This window comes from Pyxicephalus adspersus, chromosome 2, assembly GCF_032062135.1.
Source record: "Pyxicephalus adspersus chromosome 2, UCB_Pads_2.0, whole genome shotgun sequence".
In the NCBI taxonomy this organism is placed as follows: domain Eukaryota; kingdom Metazoa; phylum Chordata; class Amphibia; order Anura; family Pyxicephalidae; genus Pyxicephalus; species Pyxicephalus adspersus.
The window spans coordinates 12930320-12957175 of NC_092859.1; the positions used below are offsets into that span (position 1 = coordinate 12930320).

The 26856-nt window shown below is 38.2% G+C and overlaps 1 protein-coding gene across 1 annotated transcript in view; it reads left to right on the forward strand.

The window, feature by feature from the left end:
- The first annotated feature begins 1551 nt into the window (after positions 1-1551).
- Positions 1552-26856, forward strand: part of LOC140322930 (potassium channel subfamily T member 2-like) — an 85233-nt gene continuing 59928 nt past the window's right edge. The window contains exons 1-6 of the mRNA XM_072399585.1: positions 1552-1974; positions 15377-15456; positions 16576-16678; positions 19613-19660; positions 22090-22138; positions 22906-22965. Coding sequence (XP_072255686.1) covers positions 1916-1974; positions 15377-15456; positions 16576-16678; positions 19613-19660; positions 22090-22138; positions 22906-22965 — 399 coding nt within the window. The 5' untranslated portion in view covers positions 1552-1915. The remainder of the gene's footprint in view (positions 1975-15376; positions 15457-16575; positions 16679-19612; positions 19661-22089; positions 22139-22905; positions 22966-26856) is intronic.

Sequence of the window (26856 nt, forward strand, 5' to 3'; positions counted from 1 at the left end):
AATGTGTTCAGGCAGACTTGTATAATTGCCAAACAGTCCACCAACATTGGCTCCGCTTGCAAAAGACCCACAACTTTGAATGCTAAGAGAAGCCACTGCTTCAAGGAAAGCTTATAAAAAACCCCTAACAATCACAGGATGTTCCCTATGTTTTCATGGAACATGTTAAGAATGTATTTAAATTGACTTGTATAATTGCCAAATATCCACCAACATTGGCTCTGCTTGCAAAAGACATGCAACTGTGACTGCTAGGAAAAGCCAAACAGGCCTTTTGATAATTCTTCCATTGTTTATGCCTGATAATACATTCTCTATAACACCCTCAGAATTAGCAGTGCAGTATGTGCAGTATGAGGTTATGGCCCCTATTAAAATTGGTATTTTTTTTAATAATGCCGAATACACAGAGAAAGCTCAAGAAACCGCTAGCAATCACTGGAGAAACCATAAGGTTCCATGGAACCCCTTTTTAAGAATAACTGCCCCATATGATGAAATGTCAAGAATTTGTTTAGGTAGACTTATAATTGCCAAAAAAAATCACCAAAATTGGCTCTGCTTGCAAAAGACTGTGACTGCTAAGAGAAGCCATTTCTCTGATAACAGAGGCAAAGAAAAGCTTATCGAACACTTAACAATCATCAGAACCCTCTGTTTTTTTTAGAACCTTGTTTGGAAATGGCTGCCCCATATTGTGGCATGCCAAAATTGTATTCAAGCAGACTTGTATAATTGCTGAAAGGTCCACCAACATGCAAAAGACCTGCAACCGTGAACGCTAAGAGAAGCCAAACAGGCCTTTGGATAATTCTTCTCTTGTTTATGCCTGATAATACATGTTTGGTTCTCTATAACACCCTCAGAATTGGCAGTGCAGTATGTGTGCTTTGGCCTCTATTAAAATTGGTATTTGTTTAATACCGCAGAATACACAGAAGGGGCTTTATCAGTGTGTCAAGCATCTGTGCTGTATTTGCTTAAACATGTTATCTAAGATTAACGGAAAACAATGTTTGGAGAAACAGCTTTGTACAGACACATTGTAGATTTCTCTATCATACATTTATTTTACCATCTCGTATGGCTAGAAGAGATTACTGGGAAACACAATTTCTTTTACTGACGCAAAAAAAGCCTCAAAAGGAACCTTTTAACCTGATCTATACATTGCATTGCTCGTCAAAGAGATTGACCTATTAAATTTGACATGGTCTCTGGTAGCTTCAGCCGACCCCTTTGCCAATGTCATTTCTCTTTAGTGCACTTTTCAGCCTGGCTGACCCCTTTTAGGAGGAGTTCAAATGTTATACAACTTGTTGACTGCACGGATCAGCACACCTAAACGCTGGTGAGAAGCCAGCTAATGTCTCCTAACATGATTTTCCATTCTCCCTATATTTAATTTAGAAAAGTAGCAGGGCAGGCCTCCCGCGCACCAGCAGGCCTCTATCGCCATGGCAACCCCCCTCCAGCATAAGTGTCCCTGCTACGCACTCAGTCACTCTAACGAGGTGACATCGTTAGGAGGAAGAAAAAAAAAAAGAGAGGGATTTAAACCTATTACACAATGTGGGAGGGAGTTAAACAGAAGCCAATTTGCTAATGAGCTGCTAATTTTTCCCTTTCGTTTGCTTTAGGGAGGCCTACTTGTTTGGCAGTTTTGTTTTTAGCTTCGTAAGGCCTCGAGGAAAGTACTTTTTCATTCTTGTTGTGAAATTATTAGTTCAAAGCGCTAACTCCTGTTGAGTCTATACAAGTGGGCAATTGTGTAAAGAAGGCTGCAAGCTTAATTGGCCCATGTGTGGGGGCCCAACGCAGCGTTCGGATGGGGGATGGACTGACAAAAACAACGGATCGCAATTAGAAGAGATGAAAAAGCGATTGGCTCAAAGAGGAAGTAGACGGGAGTAATATGGCTGACCTAAAGTTTTTTGGTAGATTTAATGGGACAGGAGGAACAATGGATTCTGGGTAAGTGACAACTATCCCTGATGGCTGGGCAGCCAAAAGTCATATGTTCTTCTTCTTTATCAAAGTTTTCTTCCTGGTATTTTTGTGCTCAATTAAACCAACATTTAAAGTATGATGAAGGATTTATCTTGAAATGCATTTGTTGAAGCATTGTTGATTTTTGAGTTGAATGCATTGTTTCTTATTGTTTTTCTATATAGCTTGTAGATATCTATAAAATGGAAGCAGCTATTTTTGCCTTTTTTATATGCAGCCCCAGCTACTGATTTTGCCTTTGGTATGTTATCTTATTGTATGTCTAACAGCCAAGGCCAGTCTAATTGAAAAAAGTAGGCTCTGTGATATCATGGTACACCTTTCATGTTCTTGTAAACCGTTGACCATATGATGTTTTTTGGGGTATTTAAAGGAAGTCAGAAACACATTAAAAATTTTTACCCCCTGCAAAGATGCCCAATTGGAGAGTTTCCCCCCATCTACTGCACTGATAACAGAGTTCAAAGAAAGCTCAAGAAACCTCTAGTAATCACTGGAGGAACAATAGGGTTCAATGGAACCCTGTTAGAGAATGTCTGCTCTATATGGTGACATGCCAAGGATGTGTTAGGGTGGACTTGTATAATTGCCGAAAGGTCCATCAACATTGGTTCTGCTGCAAAAAAACTAAACTGTGCATGCTAAGAGATGCCACTGCTCTGATAACAGAGTTCATGGAAATATTATGGGACCCTTAACACTCACTGAAAGAACACTAGGTTCCACAGAACCCTTTTGGAGAATGGCTTCCCTATATGGTGGCATGTCAAGAATATGTTTAAGCAGATTTGCTAAAATAAATCCCCAAATTTCCACCAACTTTGGCTCTGATTGCAAAAAACCTGCAACTGTGATATCATGGTACACCCTTGATGCACTTGACCATTGGCCGTTGACCATATGATGTTTTTTTGCTTTTAGGTAGTTGAAGTTGGTCAGGAATGTTTTTGATCCATAGCAATGCTAATACAGTGATTTTTTAGTGTTAGCACATGAACTATTGATTCATGTAAAGTATGAATGATAGATCCAGTTTAAGGGTTAAGCTGTACTTGGAGAAATATGGGATGTGTCCTTGGACCTCCTTGGGGCAATGCTAGATTCCTGGCAGTCTCTTGCCACTTTCACTTTGGGCTCGGTTTATAAAACATTCCCTCATGGGAATCTTCCATATCCATGTGTTTTAGTGGCAGTAATTGATTCTCAATGTTTGAGGGAATGTTAAATTCCCTGTTTTATAAATCGAGCCCTTTGAGTCTCTTACGTGAAACTTTAGAGTAAAGTCGACCAATGGTCTACGTCCTTGGTCCAGATGTTTGTTTCTTTTGGATTGGCCTAGCAGTTGCATATCTATCATGAATCCCATGGAGGGATCAGAAGTAACAGCTTACTTAATCTTATCGGTATAGGTTTCCTATAATTACCGCATTAACCAGAGATAATGCTTGAGTAAACCCATCAAATGTATAGCTTATGAAAACCACATAGGAGTATAAACTGACTTATGATTCATAGTATCATTCATAGCACTTGTGTAAAGCTGATACAAAATACATTTTTTAGTATTATTTCTCTTTATTTATAAAGCAACAAGCAATTTTATTCCTGAAATAAATATAAATGGAATATTGTAATGTTGCAAACCATAAAACAGAAGTTGGCAAGATCCTGCAAGACCTTTCAATCTACTGGAAATAACCTAAGAAACATGTGCCTCTTTTATACTAGTGACCTGTAAAGTTTTAAATAAAAATATAATACTTGTATTTTTATTTTACATAATCCTGTTACCCTGATGGGTTCTGTTAGAGGCAAGGTAGTAGATGACATATAGTGGTAAATTGGGAAGTAATGGCAGAAGAGAGACGGGTGTTTTAGAATGATTTATGTTTGTATCATAGAAGGGTCATATATAATATGTACTATAAATGTAGAAAATCTAGGGCTTCCAATATTTAGCCAGCAGTCATTACAACAGATAAAATTGGCATAGGCACAGGGCAATTTGTACTTTTTGAGGGCATTTGGGAAGAATCAGCCATCTGACTCTACCATCAAGGATCATTCTACATGTACTATATTTGTCCATAGAATGTCCTTATCCTTCAATATTTACCAAGCTCTGACAAAGGGGAACATTTTAACCCTTAAAATGTGTGGAATTTAACTGAATTAAATTTTAATTTAAACTACAATTTAATGTTGCCAGATCTTTTGTTCTTGCAAATGAGCCGATTCTTGACACATGCAGATTGACAAATGTTTGATCTGCTTTAAACTTTTACTTGGAATATTCACCTGCAACCTCATTCCTCACCTGTACCTTCCAATAATACAAACTGACGACTTATGCTTGAATATCCTATCATAAACCAAACACAGTTCCAAAAAGTACTCATCAATGCATGTATATTAAGAAAATTGGGGAAAATTTAGATATGAATACTTTCTTCTTTTTTCTTTAGCATTTTTTAGTGTGATTTTTTTAGTTGTCTTATATGAAGTGTGAATATATATATATTTTTTTAAATGGGTCACCTCCTAGGACCTGTATGTGTAATAAGGAATATTTTGCATATACAATGGCACAGGTTGCAAAGGCTTGTTTTAGATGTTTGCATGCTATATTTAGTTTTTTTATACATTTTCGTGTAACTTTTGCCTTTATGATAAAAAAAATTAGTAATATACCAGTTAAATTGCACTACAGCTATGTCACTTATTCTTCATTGAAGGCTCAGTCATACTGGATAAAGTCTTATGCACTTAGCTATACTATCAATCAAAGGCAAAATACATGGACAAAAGAATTCGTATTACTTTTAGTAGGAACAATTGGATGATCTGCAGCAGGTTGGAAAAAAAGTTTTATGCTCTACTTTTTGTGTGTAATACCTTTTGATTATGACACAAAGCAGTGTAGTTGGACCCCAAAAAGTAAAGCTGAGGGTTTAAGTGCTTGCTCTAGACAACAAGGTAATATTTGCCCTCAGTTGGGTTATAAATCCTGGATGTATTCATTTTCCAGATCATTGTGTAGACACAACTGAACTAATATATAGAAAGTGTGCTAATAAAAAAATATTTGTTGTCCATAATAAACATTAAGCTTAAAATCATCACTTGCGCAATTGCGAGTTCAAAATAGAGCAAGGGTATTTATTCTCTCTGTAACCAACAAAATATTTCCTTCTTTGTATGTTTATATATTATTTGCCCCTGAGGTTTTCCAGTGGTCATTTAGCTTATCTGCAACTTTGCATTTTCGGTCTTTGCAATGTGTTAGACTTAAGCTGTGTACACACTTGCAAAAGTTATCGTTGGAAATGAACGACTAACAACCGATCGTCTGATAATCGTTAACAAAAAAGTGCACAACGACTGACAAATGACATCAACGCTGATTGAGTGACGATCATTCACTATCTATTGTGTGTACTGTCGTTCACTGATCGTGGATGTTTCTGCAGTATACTTTCTCCTTTACATGTCACTTCCTGCATCGTTCAAACGATCGTATCTAGCCTGTGTACATTATTGGTGGAATATATTTGAACGATCGTATCGTTACAGCATGTACAGAATTGTGCACAATACGATTGTTCAAAATAAGCATGCATAATCGTTAGTGGTTCATATTCTAATGATAATTATTGCAAGTGTGTACCTACCTTTAGTTCCCTGACAATGCCAGATCTGTGAAAATAGGTGAAGTTGAAAATTTTAACGTCATTGCAAAATGCTTTTGAGTCAATTAGTAGCTAAATTCAGTTATACCAATTGTCCCAGACCACGCTGACCTCACCCATCTTTAATGCAGAATTACAGTCTAGAATAAATGATATTGGTGTGGCAAATCTATTGGAGTGAAGGGTACATTTTGAATTTATTTGAGCTTTAAAGTGTATGTATGTTTAAATTTAGAGAAAGGGTTAAAACAGCTGTCAATATATTTTTTAGTATACTACTAAGGATATTTACCTTCAATTCCTATCTGAAAGACACAACAGGTAATTAGGTGAAAGCTCTTAAATGAAGGGTAATTTCCCTCTTTTGTACGTGAATGTGCTTTAATCAGGTTTGCTCTTTACCTGCTGTTCTAAAGACAACTTCAAAACTTTGTATTATCTCTCATTTCTTTCTCTTTCCTGAGTTGATGGTCACCAAATAAACTATATTGGGGTGAACATGGTGAGTCCAATATTTCGCCACAACTTATATGAGATAAACTTTAAGTGGTTTATAGAAGATGAGTAGTCTGTAAGTAATTGATAGGGATGGTTTACATGGCTTTTAGAACTTTTTTTTCTAAGCTGCACAGCATAGCAAAAATAAAAAGCCAATTTTGATTAAATGTAATCATATTATAGCATTAATTTTGCCAAAATTGCTTCTCCTATTCCTTTTTACCCTCTACTCCAACTCCATCCAACTCCGCCACCTCTATCTATTGTCTATGACACTTGATGGATCTCAAATTTCCATCATTTTTGTTTTGTAACTCCATAAGACTTTCATTTTCCTGTCAAACTTTAGAAAGATATATTTGGTTTTCCTTTCCTTCAGTAGCTCTCTGATATATACATCCACCCCCCTCCTTCTTTACGTGGCCCTTCATCTCCCCCAGCGCATAAATCTTCCTCACTCTTCTCTCGTCTCAGCTGATAAAACCGTGTTTTCATTTTACTGTCAAGCATGAAATCGTAGCCTAACCTGGTGGAAAGAACAGATTGTAGAATTAATTTTCAGATGGGGATTTTCATAGGCGCTCTGTTCCCTGTCAGGCCTGCACTCCAGCACACTCTATCCTTCCTTCCGTTAATTAACCAAAATCTCCGGCAATAGGCACCTTCCAGCTGGAGGTAATTGTGGTGCAGGCACTCGTGCGTGTAATGACCTCCTGCTGTTTCCAAGAGTGAAATATTTCAAGTGGAACTAAAACCCCCAAAAAATGGCAAATGCTCATTTTCAAAAGTCAATGGCAGGGGCCAGATTCATTTCCTTGGCTTCGGCCATGGTGACCTGTGGTGCGTGTTACATATAAAAAGGAAATTCGAGGATAATGGAGCTTTCTTTTCATTTTCCTATTGCATTACCAGGGCTGATAAATTAGAAAAGTACATGTGCTATCTATCTTATTCAGTAAATTCATTTTGCATGCAGACTTTCAATGTACACCAGACAAATCCTAACAGCTGGTAGCTGAGCTCAAAATGGGTTTTAGTGTCACTTGCTCTTGTAGCCATTGGCAGTACAACCTTGAACGAGGTATGTAACAGCGGGCACATAGCTAAATACATTGTTGAAATACAAATATCTTGTACTGTATTAGCTTTTACAGAATTTGTAATTCTGTACAGACTGTCCTGAGATTTACATACATTTCCCTGTGTAGCCAGACAAATGATAAAGCCAGGGTGAGGCCATTGATTGGGGGCAATCACCCTGTCTATTTGTGTTGGTGGCTTTTGTCTCTCGGACTGAAAATGATAGAAATTATAATTCCTTCCACAGTTCTTGTCCCACTTACCTCTCTGACCTGATAGAAAAATACAATCCTAGCCGCGCTCTTCTCTCCTCCAATGACCTACTACTGACTTCCTCACTGATAACCTCATCACATGGACAGTTCCAAGACTTTTCTATAGCTCCCCGACTCTATGCAATGGTCTTCCTGAACCTTATTCGGCTTCTTCCTACTTTCTGCTCATTTAAAAAAGCACTTAAAACCCTTCTTATCAAACTCGCCTTTTTGTCTTCTTAAAACCCACACTACTCATTCACCAATACATATCCCTACCCTATTGTGTGATACTTCCCCCACCTCCTGTAAGCTTTTCTGGGCAGGGTCCTCTCCTGCTGTGTCTCTTTCTGTCATTTCGCAACTCCTAAGAAATGTACAGTTCTGCGTTATATGTTGGTGCTATATAAATACTACTACTACTACTACTACTAATAATAATAATAATAATAATATTAGAAAATCCATTTTTTTTGCTGTGGAGTTGCCATTGGGTTGTCATTGGAACAGAAATACAAAGAAACACTCATCAACAATACTCTATTATTGGACAAACTTCTTTATTTTGAAGTTACTTCTTACTTTCTGTTGTGTCTGCAGTAGAAGAAGTAAAGGAAGATCCCCAGCATGCAGATGTTGAGAAAAAAAACCTAGTTAAGGTCTTTTACCTTCCTTACTTTTTTTTCCTTTTTTGTTTTGGTTCATTATTTAAGCATTGTATATCAGCGTACAGGCTTCTCATTGGTTATTCAGCATATCAACTCTCGCCCAAGGGCAGGTAACTGACCCATGATGTAGTAATAAAACATTCAAGTATTATCACAGCTTCAAAGCTTTATTCCGTGGTGTTTATGTTAACACATTCAGATTTGCAGTGAAGTGGAGCCCAGTCGTTCTGCCAAACATCATACATTTATTAAAACATCATAAAACCAATGTTATACTTCTGGACAAAGTGCACACAAAAGTCTCATCAGGAACTTTGCAATGTTCTACGCAGGCTGGACTTAAAAGAATATCGTGTTTATGAACCAGAGTGAAAGAAACCCTGGTATTTTAGAGTATGGGGAGACATGTGACTCTCTCCCGGCCTCCAAAATGCAATGATCAAGGCATGATTGGCCAGTCACCAAGCCCAAGAATAGTTATGCGAGAAAGGGATTCTTACCCCTGTGTCAGCTTTGACTTAACGTTGAGTTGAGTCAGCTTATGCGGAGAATTTGTGGATGGTAAGTTCCTTACGAGTTCAGTATTTGCCCCGGAATTTTTTTCTTAAGGTGAGTGGGAAGAATCTGTAGATGGGTGGTGTCCCCTGTATTGTGACCCAACTTTTCAGTAACCTCCCAAAAACAGTTGGTAGTTACTGAACAGTTCCAGGTGGTGCGCCCTGCTAAAAGGGGAGAACACTGAAGATCCTTACCCTCCCTGCTTCTTTATTGGGCAAAATGCTAAATCTGCATATATACCAAAATTCCAAACTCTGAAAAATTAGCAAGAGTAAAACTAAAATAAAATAAAACAAAAAAGGAAAATTGAAATACCCTTTACGCCCTGGATGCGGACACACTTCCCTAGGTGAAGATAACCTTAATCAGCCTTTTCACAGGTTGAAGATTCCAAATCCCATAAGAACGCACTCCTGCTCACTGTATTTGGGAGGGAAGGCAAAAGAAATAACAAGTGGGCCTTGTATTTTTCACATTTTCCACTTAAGGGCCAAATCTCACGGGTGCTTGTATGAACAGTTACATTTTGTGTCCCAGGTGGTTCCGGCAGAGGTACTTAGTAAATCATTTAACTTCAGGCACATTACTAGCTGACTGTTTCAGCTATGAAATTAATTTGATTACTATAATGTAAGGTATTGGATTCAGTGTTAAATTGGTTGGACACATAACAATCTCAATATCCAGTGTCAACTATATAGTTTGTGGTTATATCCAATCAGGTAAAAATTTGTACTGCAAAGGTAAAAAATTGTGTAAAGTTATTTAAACCCCAAATATGGTATAGATTGTACACTTAATACCCTTACATGTGCATTTGTCTTCCTTTTTAAAGTTCTTCCCCCACAATTTGGTGATTTTGCTGGAATATTTATTTTTAAAAACCCCTTTTCTTCCTTGGTATGCCACTGCATAGGGCTAACAAAATGTTTCAATGTAATTGGTCAATGATTCTTAGAACCTTATCCTCATTTTATCAGTTAATTGGATCTTATGGGAGCTTTATACACATTCAGCTTATACTTCTCCAAGTCAGATCTTGAAAATCCATATCTAAAGCCAAAGTATTTTTATCCCTCGCCTGTCTGGAATGCTATGGGGAACATTCGTTCTGTGCACCATTCTCCATTCTTCATTGTATCTCACCTATATGTGACCCTCTTGCGTTGAACAAAGACATCACATTTGTTTAAAAATTGGATGTAAATTATGTAACTAGATGATATTTAGATTTCACTGTGTGCAATAAACATTTTCACTCAATTTTCATCCTTTTTCCTAACTTCAGTGTTGCTGATCTTTATCACTCATTGCACATAATTGCTCAGCACAGGCTTAGTAATGGAGGCAATGGTGGACCATTTCTGTTGAGCATGTGTTGGCTTCACTAGGGAAACCTCGCAATCACTGGGGAAATCTACTGAAACTATTACAGTTTGTGCAATGTATTAGGATTCTTTACTAGCATTTATGTTTACATGGAGTGTATGGCCCCTAACATGCATACATGGGAAAGACAAAGTAATACATGGGTTCAATCACTACTGCCTGATGTAGTCCCTGCTCCATTCCATTGGTGGTTTTTATATATGATCAATACATGGCTCCTAAAAAGTATTAATGTCGCTTCAGCACTCTCTCATTACAAGTCATCTACTGTATGGAGCCAGATGGTACTAACAAATCCAGCTGACCCTCAATGTGGAGCAGTGTATGCAACAGAGAACATCTTCATTGCTTTAGGTGCACTTGGTTTGTGGATGCCTGTAGAGGACTCATTAGAAATAAATGGGTATATTAAATCAACTCGTGTTGATGTGTCAAATAATGCATGCATAGAGCCTAGTAATATCTTTGTAGTGTGCTAATGCATGCATTCCACGTGTTCGAATGGGCTTTCTAGTGCAGCATGCTTAATTTTTGGCAACACAGTGCATCAGTGTGAAGAAATGCATTACTGTAACACAACTGTGTAAATCAGATATTTTAAATGTATTGAGATAATATTTAGTTGTACTGTAAATATCCGGGACAGTACTTGCACCACTAGCTTATAAGTGAATATTTCCATATTGGAATTATTGGAAATTATTTAAAGGATCAGCCAATACATAGGTGATCTTCTGGTTGCAGTACTTGGTGAGCCTAATCAGCTTCTGGTTCCATATAAAAAAAAACTTGTACACTCCAACAATAAGACCTTGCTTCCAAATTCTTGCTTACCTGGAAGTGTCAATGTTTCTGCCCACCTAGGCATGTTCTGACACTTGTAGTTGCTCTCACCATAATAAAAATGATTAATGCAACAGGAAGGGTAAAAACCACTCATAATGGCCACAGTGGGTATATAAAACTGTTAGGTGGACTGGCCATCCAACATCCACATCAGAAATGTAAAATATTGGTTTTGAGTGTGCTGACCCTTTAAATGCTTGTAGTCCTGGTCATTGAAAACAAGCTCTCAATGGAGCCAGAAGCTTCAGAAGGAATTAGATCAGCAAGTATGCAAATATGAATGAAGTAATATTGACATGCCTGGGCTGACTAAATGCTTATGTTTTCCTCTTTGCTGTGCAACAGATACTACAACAGATGGTATCTAAACAGACTAAAAAATATGGCAGTGTGTTCCAAGCTGGGGAAGCAGTGGAATGGTTAATACCAAGTATTGTGTGTGCAGCTGTGTGAAATGATCTGAGAAGGCTGCCTATGTAGAGAGGTTCAGTGTTCCTGAGATAAAGGCTGGTACTCCAGAGAAGTGGTGACACCACCATGCCGCAGCAGCAGCTGCTCTGTTATGTAATTGATACCGGTGCTGGCTGATTCCTGCTGTGACCAGCAGCCAAGAGCCATGTGTTCTACTGTTGTAAGGTCACATGTGAAAGCAGAAGAATCCTGGTTCATGGCATGGGCCTCCTAGGACACGTTGGCTTGCACAAGGGATACCCTGTGAAGACACGTGGCCCAAGGTATCTGCAGGAAGACATGCTATGTCTCAATTAGTGGCTTGGAGATGGATGTTAAAAGCTAAATGGCTGCTATAAAGATTAAAGCAAAATGAAATTAATTCCTTAAGAAGGGTTAAAACCAACAAACAAACAAATAAAGCAGCTGTGGCTGCTTGGCACTGTCCTCTGCAATAACTCCTTTCTGCCAATAGACATCATTAGTCCTTTTAGTTACATGAAGCCCAGGCCTTGGAGGCGTCACAATGGCACTCACAGTGTAATGATGCAGAGAGTGGTGCTGACGTCACGTTGTCAGCGCTGCTATTTGCATCAGTGAGATTCACCCACTGCTGAAGATGCAAAAAATGAAAAGGACCTGGAATTATACTGCCAGGAGCGGCCAAGGAAATAGCACTTTAGGGCTGAACCAAAGCTATTTTCACAATTCTGTTATAGGCTTATTGATGAGCCAACCTAATGTGTAATTCAGTAACAATTTGGACGAACCATTCTAAACCAGGATTATGTAGAATACTAGGGATCCACAGTTCTTGTTCACTTACCTTTCTGACCTGGTAAAAAAATACTCCCCCAGCTGCTCTCTCCGCTCCTCCAATGACCTACTAATGTCTTCCTCACTCATAACCTCATCACATGCATGGCTCCAAGATTTTTCTTGAGCTCCCCCAACTCTCTGGAATGGTCTTCCTCGTCCTATTCGGCTTGGTCCTACTTTCTGATCATTTAAAAGAGCACTCAAAACCCATTTTTTCAAACTTGCCTATTCTTCTGTCTTATGAAACCATCACTACTTCCCACCACTACATATCTCCCATCCTATTGTATGTTACTTCCTCCACCTCCTATTGTTTGATTGTAAGCTCTTCTGGGCAGGGTCCTCTCTTCCTGTGTCACTGTCTGTATCTGTCTGTGATTTGCAACCCCTTATTAGAATATTAGAATACTACGGTTCTCTGGGGGTTTCTTAGGATGCCGGTGATTGACCTTCCTCTTCTGGTGTCTGCATAGTTCTTAAGCCAACACCACCAGGCAGAGCTAACAGCACCAAATATTTCAGCTGTCCTTAAGGGTAGCATTCAGATTGTTAGGCAAACATTCCTTTAAATGACCACAAATATAAGGGCCAAAATGGATTTAGCAGGGATTTCCTAGGACCAGGACATATTTTAAAAGGTTCATTTTAGGTCAAAGAGGTTGAAAAAGACTGATTTTGACTTTATTGTCAATATTACTGAAGTAGAAACCTCCCTGATTGGATTCTGTTTTCATCCAGTCAGCTCATGATTGCTGGATCAGCCTGTTGCATTGCACCTGGGTCTCATGGAGGATTTCTGTTTATCTGTGCAGCCACTTTAGGGTTTCTCAGAACTGTGTCCCAAACCTTTGGATGTTCATTTGTTCAGATGTTTTCCACAATTCCCCCTGCTACTTACTAGGGAGAAGTGCTGTGGTGGACATGTCTGGAGTAATGTCCAGAAAAGCAATTTCAGGAAAGCTGAACCTGCTCAGGGCACCTAAGAGTTTCCTAGGCAAAGATCTCTCAGAGTATCCCAGGCTCCAGTACCTGTAGTTTGTGTTCCAGTTCTGACTCCAGTTTATGACCTTTGCCTGTGTCTCAATGATCTTTGTTCCACTAATTGAAGGCCACAACTTGGGAGTCATCTGCAGAAAAGCCAATCATTTTTTGTGGTGTGCTCTGGGTGGTCTTTTGGACTCTACACCTTGTCCTTACATTTACCTGATGGCAAAGAGTGTCCACTCTCTCAAAAAAAGGGTGAGGGCGGAGAGAAACTATAAGGTTTTATAATCATGTTGTGAAATTCACTATGGTAATTATATTATGTATCAGATTTTTGTATGATTACAAAGACCCCCTCAGGGTGAAATTAAGTAAAAAGAAGAAAAGTCCTCTTAATAGAATAGCTCCTTTACACACTTTTCCAGGATCCAGAGTCTCCTATCTCCTCTCCATTCCATCGCACACTCAATCAGACATTTCTGCATTCAACAGTTTCCGGAATGTCAAATAGTTGTGCTTCCACCTTCACTCCTGTGATATTGCCATGTTTAGATGTGCCAAAATGAACCTACCACCATCTGGCTGGTTGGTTTAGTACCATGGATTTTTAGCTCGACATGCAAAATGAAATGACACATGGGGCAAACTTTATCTCTATACGTACCAAAAGAAAGGCCTCTTTAACCTTCTAAAGGACATAGTTACATTTCTTTTCTGATTTTAATGGAACATGCTTTTATAAATAATGGTACTTATGACATAAGGAGTTTTCCAAAACCACATATTTATTTACAGAAACATTTGTACTTAACTTGGATGCTAAAGCCTAAAAACACAAAAGGCCTGATTTGTTTGAACCCTCTTAGACTAGAGAAGATGGACTATCATGGGAGAACCTGGGTAAATCAATAAATCTGAAATGGATCTGGTCCAGAATTGAAACATATGCAAACTAATTGCAAATCATTTTGAGGAAATCCATTCCAGGTTTGCTGTAAATAACCCAGGTTCTGCCATAAGAATCTATCTTCTCCAGTCTTGGAGAGCTTTTAAAAATCAGAGCCAGTATATTAGGCATGCAACAGAAAACAAGCCAATGAAACAAATATCACAAAACTGTGCCCACTGCAAAAGTACTAATTGGTAAATTGTTTAAACAGGCAACCATAATTCACAATTAACAAAACATAAAAAAAAAATTAAAAATACTAAATGAGAATAATAATATCAAATGATGCAAAGATATCTGTTAATGCTTAAATCACTCACAAAATATTTATTTTCCAGTGCAATGTTTGAAGAAAATGTGTGCATTTGTTTCCAAGCAAATGATCTTCCACAGTCCAATAAATTAAAAATAACGTGTCCTTTTATTTCCAAACAAGTGATTTCCATATTTCACTACTCCCACGTATTCTTTACAATTGCAGTCGCACAGAGATATCAGACCCCTTATTATAGAAAGCACTAGAGAGCACTCCACTTACATATATACTTCTGTCTGCTCCAATTTGTACCACTTTTGTTATGGAGTAAGTTAATGTAAAGTAAAGAAGGAGTATTATTTATCTCATTTTGTGTTTTTTTATTTTTAATTTTTATTTTATTTTTTTATATCTTGTGGATGATAGTTGATGGCTGTTTGTTTGAATAATTTAGTAGATTAGTCAATTTTTCCAGTTTTTTGCTGGGCATGGTTTTGTGATATTTGGTAATATAATAGAAAAGTTGTTGACCGGAGAAACAGAGGAAGGGGGGTGTTTTTGGTTTATAAGGGCGTGTAGTTATTTGTGGAAGAAAAAAACATGCTATAGGCATGAAAAAAACATTGTATATTAAAAGAACATTCTATAGGCAATGAAGGAAATATGCTATAGGCATATCTCTTTGGTGCCGAATTCTGCTATAGGCAAGGAAACAAAAAATACTATAATCAGTAAAAAAAAACATGCCGTAGGCAAAAACAAAAAACAGCTATAGGCAAAAAAGAAACATGCTGTAAGCATGAAAAATAAGTTATAGACAAGAAAAAAGGAAGATGAAGAAAAAAACTTTTATTATACTTTTGATTTGTGAGGCTCGATGTATCACCAATTTTCAAAATTTTTAAATTATGTTTTGTCTTTTTTAGGGTCCTGGTAGAATTTTATGTGAACGAAAACTCCTTCAAAGAAAGGCTGAAACTATTTTTTATAAAAAATCAGAGATCGAGTAAGTATTTATTCCAGACTATTAAAGCGTGTAGAAATAAATAAAGAATTCACAGGCTAAGCAGTCCAGTATACAGCTGTTCACCATGGAAAATAAAACTATAGTCAGACTGTAGTCATTCATTTTAGAAATATTGTTTTCCTGTCTTTTGGGATTGGTCCATCCCTGTACAACACAATATCAGGTTATAGATGTGGCCTGGAGGAAGTTACAAGTCATAATGTAGTTTTGGCTGGCAAAACATAAACCAGAAAAAAACAAGTGCTTACAAGAGGTAGAATTTGTAGAAGTGTTCTTTATATGCTTGAAAGGGATTTTTATTTAACAACTGGTAACTGATTATTCCAGGGAAGTACATTAGGGTGGCATAATTTTGGGGAAGCTATGTAACTTGTCATCTGTGCCTCCAACCAAGGGGCAACATAGAGGAGGCTCTATGTGACATAACATGGGTTCTTCACACCTCAGGATGGCACAGACTGGAGAAACTATGTGTGGTTCCCTGCAACCACAGGGTTATAAAGATATAGGGATGATACGAGACATGGAGTGGGTTTTACCCACCACTGGCTGGAGAGCTATGTGACATTGAGCCTGATTTAATAAGGCTCTCCAAGACTGGATAATGTAGACTATTACGGATGAACCAGGATGAACCAGGATGATCCAGCAAACCTGGGAAAGATATGGTCCAGGAATGAAAATATTTGCCAATAAATAGCCAATAAATATTCATGTTAAGAAATCCATTTCAGGTTGGCTGGATCACCCAAGTTCACTCATGAAAGTCTATTTTACCAGTCTTGGAGAGCTTTCATAACTCTGGCCCATTAGGTCTTCCCATCCCACCCAATGGAGATACAGACAGAAGAAACAATGTGATATGAAAGTCTGTCCACACTACCACAGGGTGACACAGACAGAAGGACACAGACAGAACTTTGTAACATGGAGTGGGTCCTTCAAACCACAGGGTTTTATAGACATAGGAAAGTCATGGGTCTTAAGATTGGTTTCACCCACCATAGGGTAGATAGGCTGAGCTGTGTGACATTGAGTTTGTTTTTCCCCGAGTTTTAAACAGAAAGCTAATGACCATTTTTAAATATTATTTTCCAGGTTTAAGGGTCCGACTGTTTAATTTTTCATTGAAGCTGTTGAGTTGCCTTCTGTACATCATACGAGTGTTACTAGATGATCCAAGAGATGGCAAAGGCAATTGGTACGTATTTTCAACACACTCCCCTATCACCTTTGTAAACCAACTGGTATTTGACCTGGTACCTGACAGTCCAGCAGCAACAGCACTGGGTGGCAATGTATTAAATAGGAAAGGCATTGTTAGAGAGGTGCCCACCCTACATGCCTATACATTAGGCTTTGGTAAAGAATGGGCTTTCATCTACACAGCAGGCAGCCATTTTAAACAGCTTCATAGATGCATGACGAGTCTAAAAGAAGATCTGTGAGAGCCCTGTGCACAAAGAGAGAAAAGTTCTTGTTGCTCATTACAACCAGATTCTCGCTTTCATTGTCCCATGTACAATGTATGACAGGGATAATCTTATTATTTGGCTTATGATGCAGGACCAATTTATCCGTCAAATTTCAATAGTGCAGTTTTGCTCTGTTTCAGTCTAGGCAACCAATGAATAAACTATATTTCTATGAATACATTTAAAGAAAACTGTATGCTTTTTGCACTTTTATTCTTCTGCAATGTCTATAAGCATATACTTTCTAATTTGTGAAGCGATTAGCAAACTTGCCTGTTTTGAGTATAGTGCAAAATATGCTTACTTTTTGTCCTAGCTGAGTTTTGTAAATCTTAGATGCAAGGGGAATGGTTACGGTTCATTAGATGCCATTCAACGGGCTGTAATTACCATAATGACACTGGTGGACCTCAGCCTGGGTGGCAGCATTAGAGGGGGGCAATGCCAAACCTCATTAAATTGTGACAATATTTTCTCCTAAAAGGAGTCAGAAGGCTCTTTACTGTTCAGGAAATCTAAACCCGTCTCTCCTTTGTACTCTGTAAGGTTGAACAGAAGCTCTTCATATAAAACAGTTAACTAGTAAAGGTATGGTGCCACATTCAATATCATCAGAAATATAAAACGTATCAATAAAAGTTGTTATGGACGTTTCAGGCACCTTTTATCAATAGGCTTTCACAAAAATATTCATAAAAATCATAATTTATTTGAATGTTACAAAACAATACAACAATGTATCAACATTATTGGAAATACATAATGCACAGTGTGGTCTCATTTATCTCTCAAGGCATTTGCAAGATGTGCTTCTTCAGAAAAGAAAAATGATGATACTAGTATGTTCTTCTTTATTATTATTAATATTATTATACAGTATTTATATAGCGCCATCATGTTACGCAGCGCTGTACAGAGTCCATAGTTACATCACTAACTGTCCCTCAAAGGAGCTCACAATCTAATGTCCCTACTATAGTCATATGTCATTAATGTAGTCTAGGTCAATTTAGGGGGAAGCCAATGAACCTAACTGCATGTTTTTGGGATGTGGGAGGAAACCGGAGTACCCGGAGGAAACCCACGCAGACACGGGGAGAACCTGCAAACTCCATGCAGATAGTGTCCTGGCTGGGATTTGAACCTAGGACCTAGTCCTGCAAAGGCCAGACTGCTAACCCCTGAGCCACCGTGGTGCAAGATTATTATTCTTCCTAATAATAATCTTGCAAAATGCATTGAGATAAGTGAGATTCCAATGAGTGTTATGTATGTCACATATTGTCTATACATGTATTGCTTTTTAACATTCAAATAATTTATGGTTTGATGATTATATTTGTGAACCCCTGTTGATAAAAGGCGTCCTAAAAGTCTGTAATAATGTTTATTTATACGTTTTGTATTTCTGCAATAGTTGTCATCATTTAAGGAAGTTCTGTATCCAAATACAGATCTTGTCAATAATGGCTCAGCCTTTTCAATCATTGGGTGTTCCCATCAGGATAATATTATTTCAGTATTGGTGGTGTCATTACTGCTAATGTGTTTTAGATGGCTTGTCTAGTTTTCTGTTAAGTGAACAGCCCACAAATTGCTTAGAATGATGAAGATAAGATCTATTATAAACCAAAAAATGGATGAAAAGACATTAATGTGGCCACGTAAGTGCTACTTTGCAGAGATAATCCAAAATAGAACAAATTACAGTATATTTAGCCTTTACTTATTTCCTATGTACAAATCTCTGAAGAGTTACTAACATTGTAATGGGTACATACAAAGTATTCCTCTCCTGGTAGCCCCTACCAAGAACCAACATGGCTGACTGGGTCCTCCTGATTACTTATGTGGCAGTGGCCAACTAGCTTGTTTTCTGGTTGTGAATAGTTGGGATGCTAAAGGTTGGTAGCTTACCTATAGTAAATGCCCAAAACAAATAATCCCTTTGCCAGTTAAAGTGAACCTGTCATGGGAGAAACAAGGTAGATCCAGTTTTAAAAATATTAGTTGCCTGGCTTTGTCTAGCTTTGAAGCTTCCGAGATCAAACCTGGAACAAGTAAGAATCATTATTCCTAATCTCTAGAGTTGTTCCAGGACTTTGGCTAAGACATTACTAGAGTCAAGGCATGACTTCCACTCAACTAGGATAGCCACAGGGAGAGGTCAGCAACTGAAGCCTCCATATTTTGCTTATGATAGTTTTCCTCTATAGGTTTTGTTGCTATGGGTGAGTTGTTTCTTCTTCTTTTTACTCATTTCTGACTACATTTGTTCATTTTTATGCCCTGACCCTACACCTTTTTTAATTTCCTCTTCTCCATCTCTTTTTCTGGTTCTCATCTTTTAGCTTTTGCCTTGACTTGTTACTTGGCTATCCATTTGATTGAGGCTCTTGAGGTGCTGGCACTTAGAAAAGGCTACATGAGTAATGATTACTGTAGAGAGCCAATTATTTATGATTATAGTTTGACCCATATTATAATTAAACTTGTAATCAAGGATGCATCTCCAGCCACACACTCCATTGTAGTATTTATACATCTCATGCAAATCTAGCCTTATAATTGCACTCCATGTATCAATTGTTCACTTGAAGTTCCTCCATTACAAGGTGCATCATTTCTAGATGTTGATCAATCTTTGTTTTTATTTACAGCTGGGAATGTCCAAAACAGAACTATTCTTCACAGCACAAATTTGACTGGTAAGAACCACAATACCCATAGTACAACTGGAAAAGATCTCACCGGTTCCCAATCTATGACATGTTTATAGCCACTTGGCGTTTTTCTGGAAACATCACAGACTAGCCCTATAATATATAGGAATAGTTGTATGGATTTTAGAAGATGACTGGGTACTTACTCGATTACATATAATGTATTATATTAAAGGCTTCAATTTGCAGGTTGATCTGCCTCTAGCACTTCTCACCTGGCATTTCCAAACCCATGATGTAGGCAATTTCTAAATTACTCTGACTCCAACAGAAGTGATGCAATTCACCACTGACATTCCCCAGGGTTGCTCCATTTTTCCCAGCATGTTCATTCCATGTTAAAACAAGCTGGACAACAGAGAGGCTGGAAGGTGATATTTGTTTAGCCTCCTTAGGATCCCAACTCCAATCTTCTAGGTTCAGTAGCAGAGCAGAGGGCATTGGCAAATAAATACTTCTTTAAAATACATTTAGCTTTCTTTTGAAATAATTTCAGACACATTTAAGGCCATTCACAAATGCTTCTAATCTGCACTCGTCCTTCTTTTGACCTCAGTTACGTTTTTGTCCGACCTGCAGTTGAACCCTGTCCAAGCTTCTCCAATGCTGTTGTCTTCTAAAGAGAGGAAAGCAGTTCTGACATAAATAAAAGCTCACATACATAAATAAAAGCTCACATACGTAGGCACATTTAGTGCTGTGTTGAAAGAATGAGGATGAATAATTAGCCCAGTTCAGCCTAACCATGATGCTACTTGTCCTTCCAATATCAAGCATGCTAATGATTTCAGGTGCATAACTTGAGAAATGGTCACCTATCATCCGGCAATGGTTGGGGTATTTTTATATGTTGAGATGCAGATTCATATGTTGATATATGTTGCAAATTATAATTGTTCCACAGACCACTGGGTTGAAACAGTACATTAGGCTTCTCTACTAGAATTAACCAAGACAACACAACACAAATTTTCTATGTCCCTAATTTTAAGGGTTACCTAATGTAATTGCCACCTCCAATGAAAACACATATTATTCAATCAACACCAAGAAACCAATGGCTATGTCATCAAAAGGGATGCAGCCCAAGGTGAGGAGTTGTGTGGCTTATCAAAGTATCACCAATTTACCTTCCAAAACTTTCTATATATACAGCACTATGGTTTCGGTCATTTTCAATGATATTCATCAAAGTCCCAACACGCTTTACAGAAATATGCTTCTTCTGGTGGACAATCAAAGATAGGGAACACCCTATTGCCAACTAAACAGAAGGAATTATCAGTACCCATGGTATTATGATATATTCACAGAAAATTTATAACACTGTACCAGAACAATATTTACCCAAATGCTCTTGTTAGTGTGTCAGAAAAACTGAGCCAATAAGAACTATTCCCCGTGAAGGAGTGGATTAATTCTGTGAAATGCGCTGGGACTAGAAAATTACAGAAACCATAATGCTGTATATATTTTAATGTGTATTCTATACAAAGTTTTAAAGATCTAATTAATAATAGGGATTTGGATGTTTAAAATTGGTGTTACTCTGATAAGCCACACAACTCCTTACCTCGGGCTACATCCCTTTTGGTGACATAGCCATTGGCTCTTTGGTCATTCTTGAATAATCTCTACAGGATTTATCCAGCCTTGAGTTAGTTTTGCCTGAATTGTCATTCTAGAGAAGATATAAAACATGGTTCTTAGTTCATTTTATGGTTCCTCTACCTTGTCTTATGATCTATCAGCAATATAAAGGGTGAGTACATAGTATCCCTGTGCTGTTCTCCTTGTGTATTGGTGTGTGGGTCAAGGGGTTGAGCTCATTACTTGGAATTACAGAAGCATTACAGTGATAACTCCGAAGGTTTAGCAGGAACACTTCATTGTATGAGCAAGTTTTTAAACTTTTGTTTTGTAAAAAAGATCTTTCCATTTCAATCTGCATCTGCAGCACTGCAACATGAGAGCCTGGAGGCATTCTGTACACCGTTTGTATACAAAAACCCTCAAAAAATGTAATTTTCTTCTGGTGTAATTGGCTCACGGATTTCTTCAGAAGTCTACACTACGATACTAGTTAATTTTTAGGCATCCCCTTCAAATTAAATTTCACATTTGGTGAGATACTTCCCAAGGGTTAACTACTTCTAAAGGGGTGCAGAGATTGCAGCTTCCTTTATCAGAACACTAAAAGGTGTGCTATGTGGTATACTGTAATAAACCAGATTCTGGTATTCAGAAATGAGTTTTCACAGTGGAATAGCTAGTAAAAAAGGTAGGAATCGTCAACAACATTTTTTTAAAATCCTTGCATTGTAGAAAGATTACCTTGAAAAGATTGTTGTTTTCTCAAAAAGTGAATGTTATTAAATCGTTACTCCACACACATAACAATATTTTTTTTATAGGACCTCCATCATTTGGGTGAATAGACCTGTTCCTTTGTGGGCACTCCAGGTAAGCATAGTTGACATCTGTACTAGGCGGTATTTACAGATTCACATGATCTGTAAGTCAGTAACCTGAGCTTGACCGGCAGTTAGAGCTGCATTGTCCTCTCCCAGCTTGAGTGCTGCTGTGCAAAGGGGCCTGATATCAAGGGAAATGTATGTACCAATGCTACCTTTAGCTATATTTTAAATGTAATTATTTCAAAAGTCATACACAGCTTCTTTAAGGTACAACTAAACTAATTTTAACAAAAAGTCACCAGGAGGTAGAGATTTTGGTGCAGGAAACATTTAATGTCTTTGTCACTGAAATAACCTTCTTGGAGGCTTTTTGGTGGCTTTTTGTTATCTTTTTATACAGCATGTTGTGGGTTCCATACAGTGTATAGCCCGGCATGTTAGGCATGCTGTTGATAGAGATAGATACTAGGCACAATGTAACTTCTGTGCACATGTGCTGAAATTTTATTATCAGTTGCCACTTACCGAAGGTTTGTCAGTGTAAATATGGTGCTCATTGGGCACATGAGCCCGAACTCATCATTGCTTCACACAGAAGATGTTAGGTGTGTGCCATAATCTGCAAGTATGTTGTGTATGCTATGCAGAGTATGGAAAAATTTGCCTCTACAAATGTATCTCTGTTTTAAAGGGTTTTCTATGTTCTCCTGGAATTCCAACACTTTGTTGAATACAAGTTGTGTTACTATAGATTGCCATCACTGGACACTCTTTTCTTAGTGAAACTTCATCCCATGTTCCCTTTCCTCCTAGGTGCTTGTTGCATTAATCAGCTTTTTGGAAACCATGCTGCTGACTTATCTGGGATACAAGGTGAGTCTCTTTTGTTCTGATTCCAAATGCCGATCTTTGACCAATTAACATGACTTAAAGTTTTCATTGCAATTTTTGCAAATTATTTTTATGGTAGAAACAGAGAGACTACAATTACTAAGTTTAAAGTTTAGGTTTAAAGCTCTAGCACTAACTTAGGGCTATTTTAGACTTGTGGTTGACCACAGTGATCTACTATAGGCTCAACTGCACTCCCAACCATTTCAATTCAACTGAATAGGAGCAGTTGGGAACCATTTTGTGCATACATTTGCACACAGCTGTAGTTGCGGTGGAATATACCGCAGTTCCTGAAAGTGACAAGTTGTTTCTGGCTGTGCAGTTTATTTCCCTGATCTGGAGGAAGAGCCACCCCTTAATGGATTCACCCGCAAGGCAAAGCAGTTGTCAAATGCTGTGTTTGACACTGAAGTAATACAGAATTATTAAATACGGGAGGTTTGAATTAGCTGACTGTGTGTTTTTTATTACTGCAAGTCAGAAAGGGGCCTTACTCACCAACCCCTTACATAAAGCTTTAGAAGACCAGACCACTTTTATGGGTATCAGAGGCAAATAGGCCCTTCAGGGCCAGATGGAATTTCTGGAATAATCAGTGGAACAGAAGGTGGAACATGTAATTAACTGTGCAGTAAAGAATACTGCTCCTCTCCTACCAATGGTCTGAATGGTACGGATTACAAATGACAAGATCAGCCATTGGAATTGAGATGTGTCTCAGCTTCTTCAATGTTTTCTCTTTTAGTCTGTCTAGAGCATTCATTTTTTTTCCTTTGCATTTCCATTTTTTTATCACAACACCAGAGGTTAAATTTGTAATTGCAGCTTCTGAACTACTTTTGAGTCACTGTCAGGAATAAACATGCTATGAATAGGTGTAAAAAAATGTCAAAACTGTTTATACCTATATTTGTTCTGGGTCACCAATTATGGCAGCATTAAATGTGACAGCCAGAAAACTACAGTTTTCAAAAGGAGATTTCAGCAATTGCAGTCTTCAAGAGTCCCTTTAGGATAAATATAACACCTTCAGCCAAGCACAGTTTTGGTTTAGTAGGGGAAATAAAGAAGTGAAAGATACTTTCTGCGCCTTATCACAGGGTGGCCTAAGGTTTCCTCCACTAACCCCAGGTTGGTGAGGACTGTTAAGGTCAGTGTCTGTCGAAGAAGGGGCCATAAAGTAACCTGCAGCCTGTGTAAAGGAGTAGAAAGGGGATATGAAAAGCAAGTAGATAAAGCATGGACATTTGAATTTACATCCCAACCCTTTAAAATTTCCCATTCAAATACAAAAAAGGGGAGGTGCACGTTATCATCTTCACTTGAGGTGCTTAGGGACCTTATCCTGGCACAAAATCCTGGTCCAAAGCACAGCTTTCTATAGAAGCCCATAGTTCCAAATTTTACCCTTAGGGTGTGGAGCAGTAGGTTTAGACCCAATCCTATGGTGTCCTACACTCCGCCATATGTATTTCTGAGTTGTTTGGGTACTCCAGATCATATCTACTTTGGCTGGAAGGTGGCTGTATCACCATGTTTAGGATATTTGATTGGGTTCTATGGTATTACTGTAGTTAGGGCTCGCCTTGGATTTCTAGACTAATGTTTCACTTGTAAATGGTAATATTTATGGGAAATTGATTTCGGCAGTGATTAACAGGTAATTTTTTCTTATGCCATTTCCCACTTGATTGTTAAAATCTAGTCTGTTATATTTAACTCCCAGTCTGGGGAAAATAAATAACACTGGCAGGTTCTTTAGTCAAAATGACTAAATCGATTTCGGCTTTAATGTTCTAGCCATTTGTATGTCACTTGATGGGCACAACACGATAACTGGCTTGAACATGAAACACTGTGGTTGTTTTTAATGGCTGCATTGCTTTGCATAAACAACACATTCCTCATTGTCCCATAAATAAGGTGAACAACTGGAGCCCACCAAGACTTCTAAAGTCTATCCTTAAAGCAGACACACTTCTCGAACGAACATGATATAATGTTGTGACAAATAACTAACAACCTGAGCTGCATACTTGTTATAGATCAATGATTCAGATGGTAGTAAAGGCAGAGGAACTGAATTTTCTTTTTGTCACTGCAAAATTCCTTCAATTCACAGATGTTCGTTGGTCTCATTTATGTATAATGATACGATGCCAGTATTATAGAAGACTAGATAACTGCAAGCTGCTCAGACCCTTAAGCAGCACAGCAACCCCTAAACTATAACATTTCCACAACCATGCTTCACAGTTGGTATGAGGCTCTTCTCCTTAAATTCTGTCCTTAGTTTGGTCCCAAAATGTCCACATTCCTGTCTACAAAACATTGTTCGAGAAAACCTGGTCTTTTATGTGTTTTTCAATGCAAAGTCTTTTCCCTAACACCTCTCACAAAGAATAAATTAAAGCTTAGTCTACACGGACGTTTTCCTCAGCGTTTAAAAGGCTTTAAAAGCTCATGTTTGAGAATACCATACATTCCAATGGGCTAATCTACACCAGGGCGTTTCCTTGAGGCACATTTTTAAAGCTCCTTGCAACGTTTTAAAAATTAAAATGCGGGGTTAAAGCAGGAAAACGCGGGTGAATGTGTCAATTGATTTCAATGCGTTTTCCCTGTGTTTATAAGTGCTTGAAACTTAAACGTGGTAAAATCATAGGAAAACATGGCATAGTCGTTTTCCAGTGATTTAAAGGCAAGCTTTAAAACGCCAGTAAAAGTGGATATAAATGCTGTGGGAACGTTTACATGCGTTTTTAAAACCGTCCATGTAGACCCAGCCTATAGCAGTCTTTTTTTTAGATGTAGATGCATGTTGATCCCCAGTAGTTACCTGCAATTCAATTTAGGGTTCTCATAGCTCCTTTTAGCTCTTTGGCTGAATTTACAAGGCCAGCCAGTCCTTGACAAATTAGAAGTTCTCACTTTTACACCACTTATCTTCCTTGCAGTGGAATGACTGATTTCAAAAAGTTGGCGATCATTTTAAATTTCTTGCCAGATTTTTACACATCAATACCCTTTGTCCCAATGGCCCTAGAGCATGGGTCCCCAACCACTAGTGGGGCGTGGTTGTCTGACAGGTGGACCGCGAGAGCACGGAGACCAGCAGTGGTCCACAGGCTCTGGCCGGGGTCAGGAGAAGGATCCTGCTGAGGGGTGCACCAGCCATAGCCACAGACCATGTATCTCGTATCGATTGCAGGCTCAGGGCATTGGGTGGGTTTTGGCATTATGACGACATGCAGGGGGAAGTTTCTTCCCCTATGAGTGACACAGGACTCTGGACCGTGCATGCGCTGTCTGAAGTCCATAGATTTAAGTGGTCCGTGACCAGCAAAAGGTTAGGAACCACTGCCCTAGAGATTTCTTTTGATCATGTCATGATGAAACAACACAGGTCAATACCAAAGAGAACTCTAGAGAACTGAAGTTTAAGCAAGACTTGTACACTTCCAGAGGTGGTTCTATTTATTGGCACTTAACCTAAAACACCCTATTTTTATTTCATGGGTTTAATATTGTGGTAACTGCATTTTGGTTCACTTAGATTTTAAAGATAAAAATCAATTTTTTGGATTATTTGTTCAAGTTTGGGTGGCCTAATGGCTAGCAGTCATTAAATCACAAGGGTTTGAATCTCGGCCAGTAGATTATATGCATGATGTTTGTGAAGGTTAATAATATTATTAAACAGGATTTATATAGTGCCAACACATAACGCAGCGCTGTACATTAAATAGGGGTTGCAAATGACAGACTAATACAGTGATACAGGAGGAGAGGACCCTGCCCCGAAGAGCTTACAATCTAGTAGGTTTCCTCCTATATTTCAAAAACATACCAATGGGTTTATTGACATTT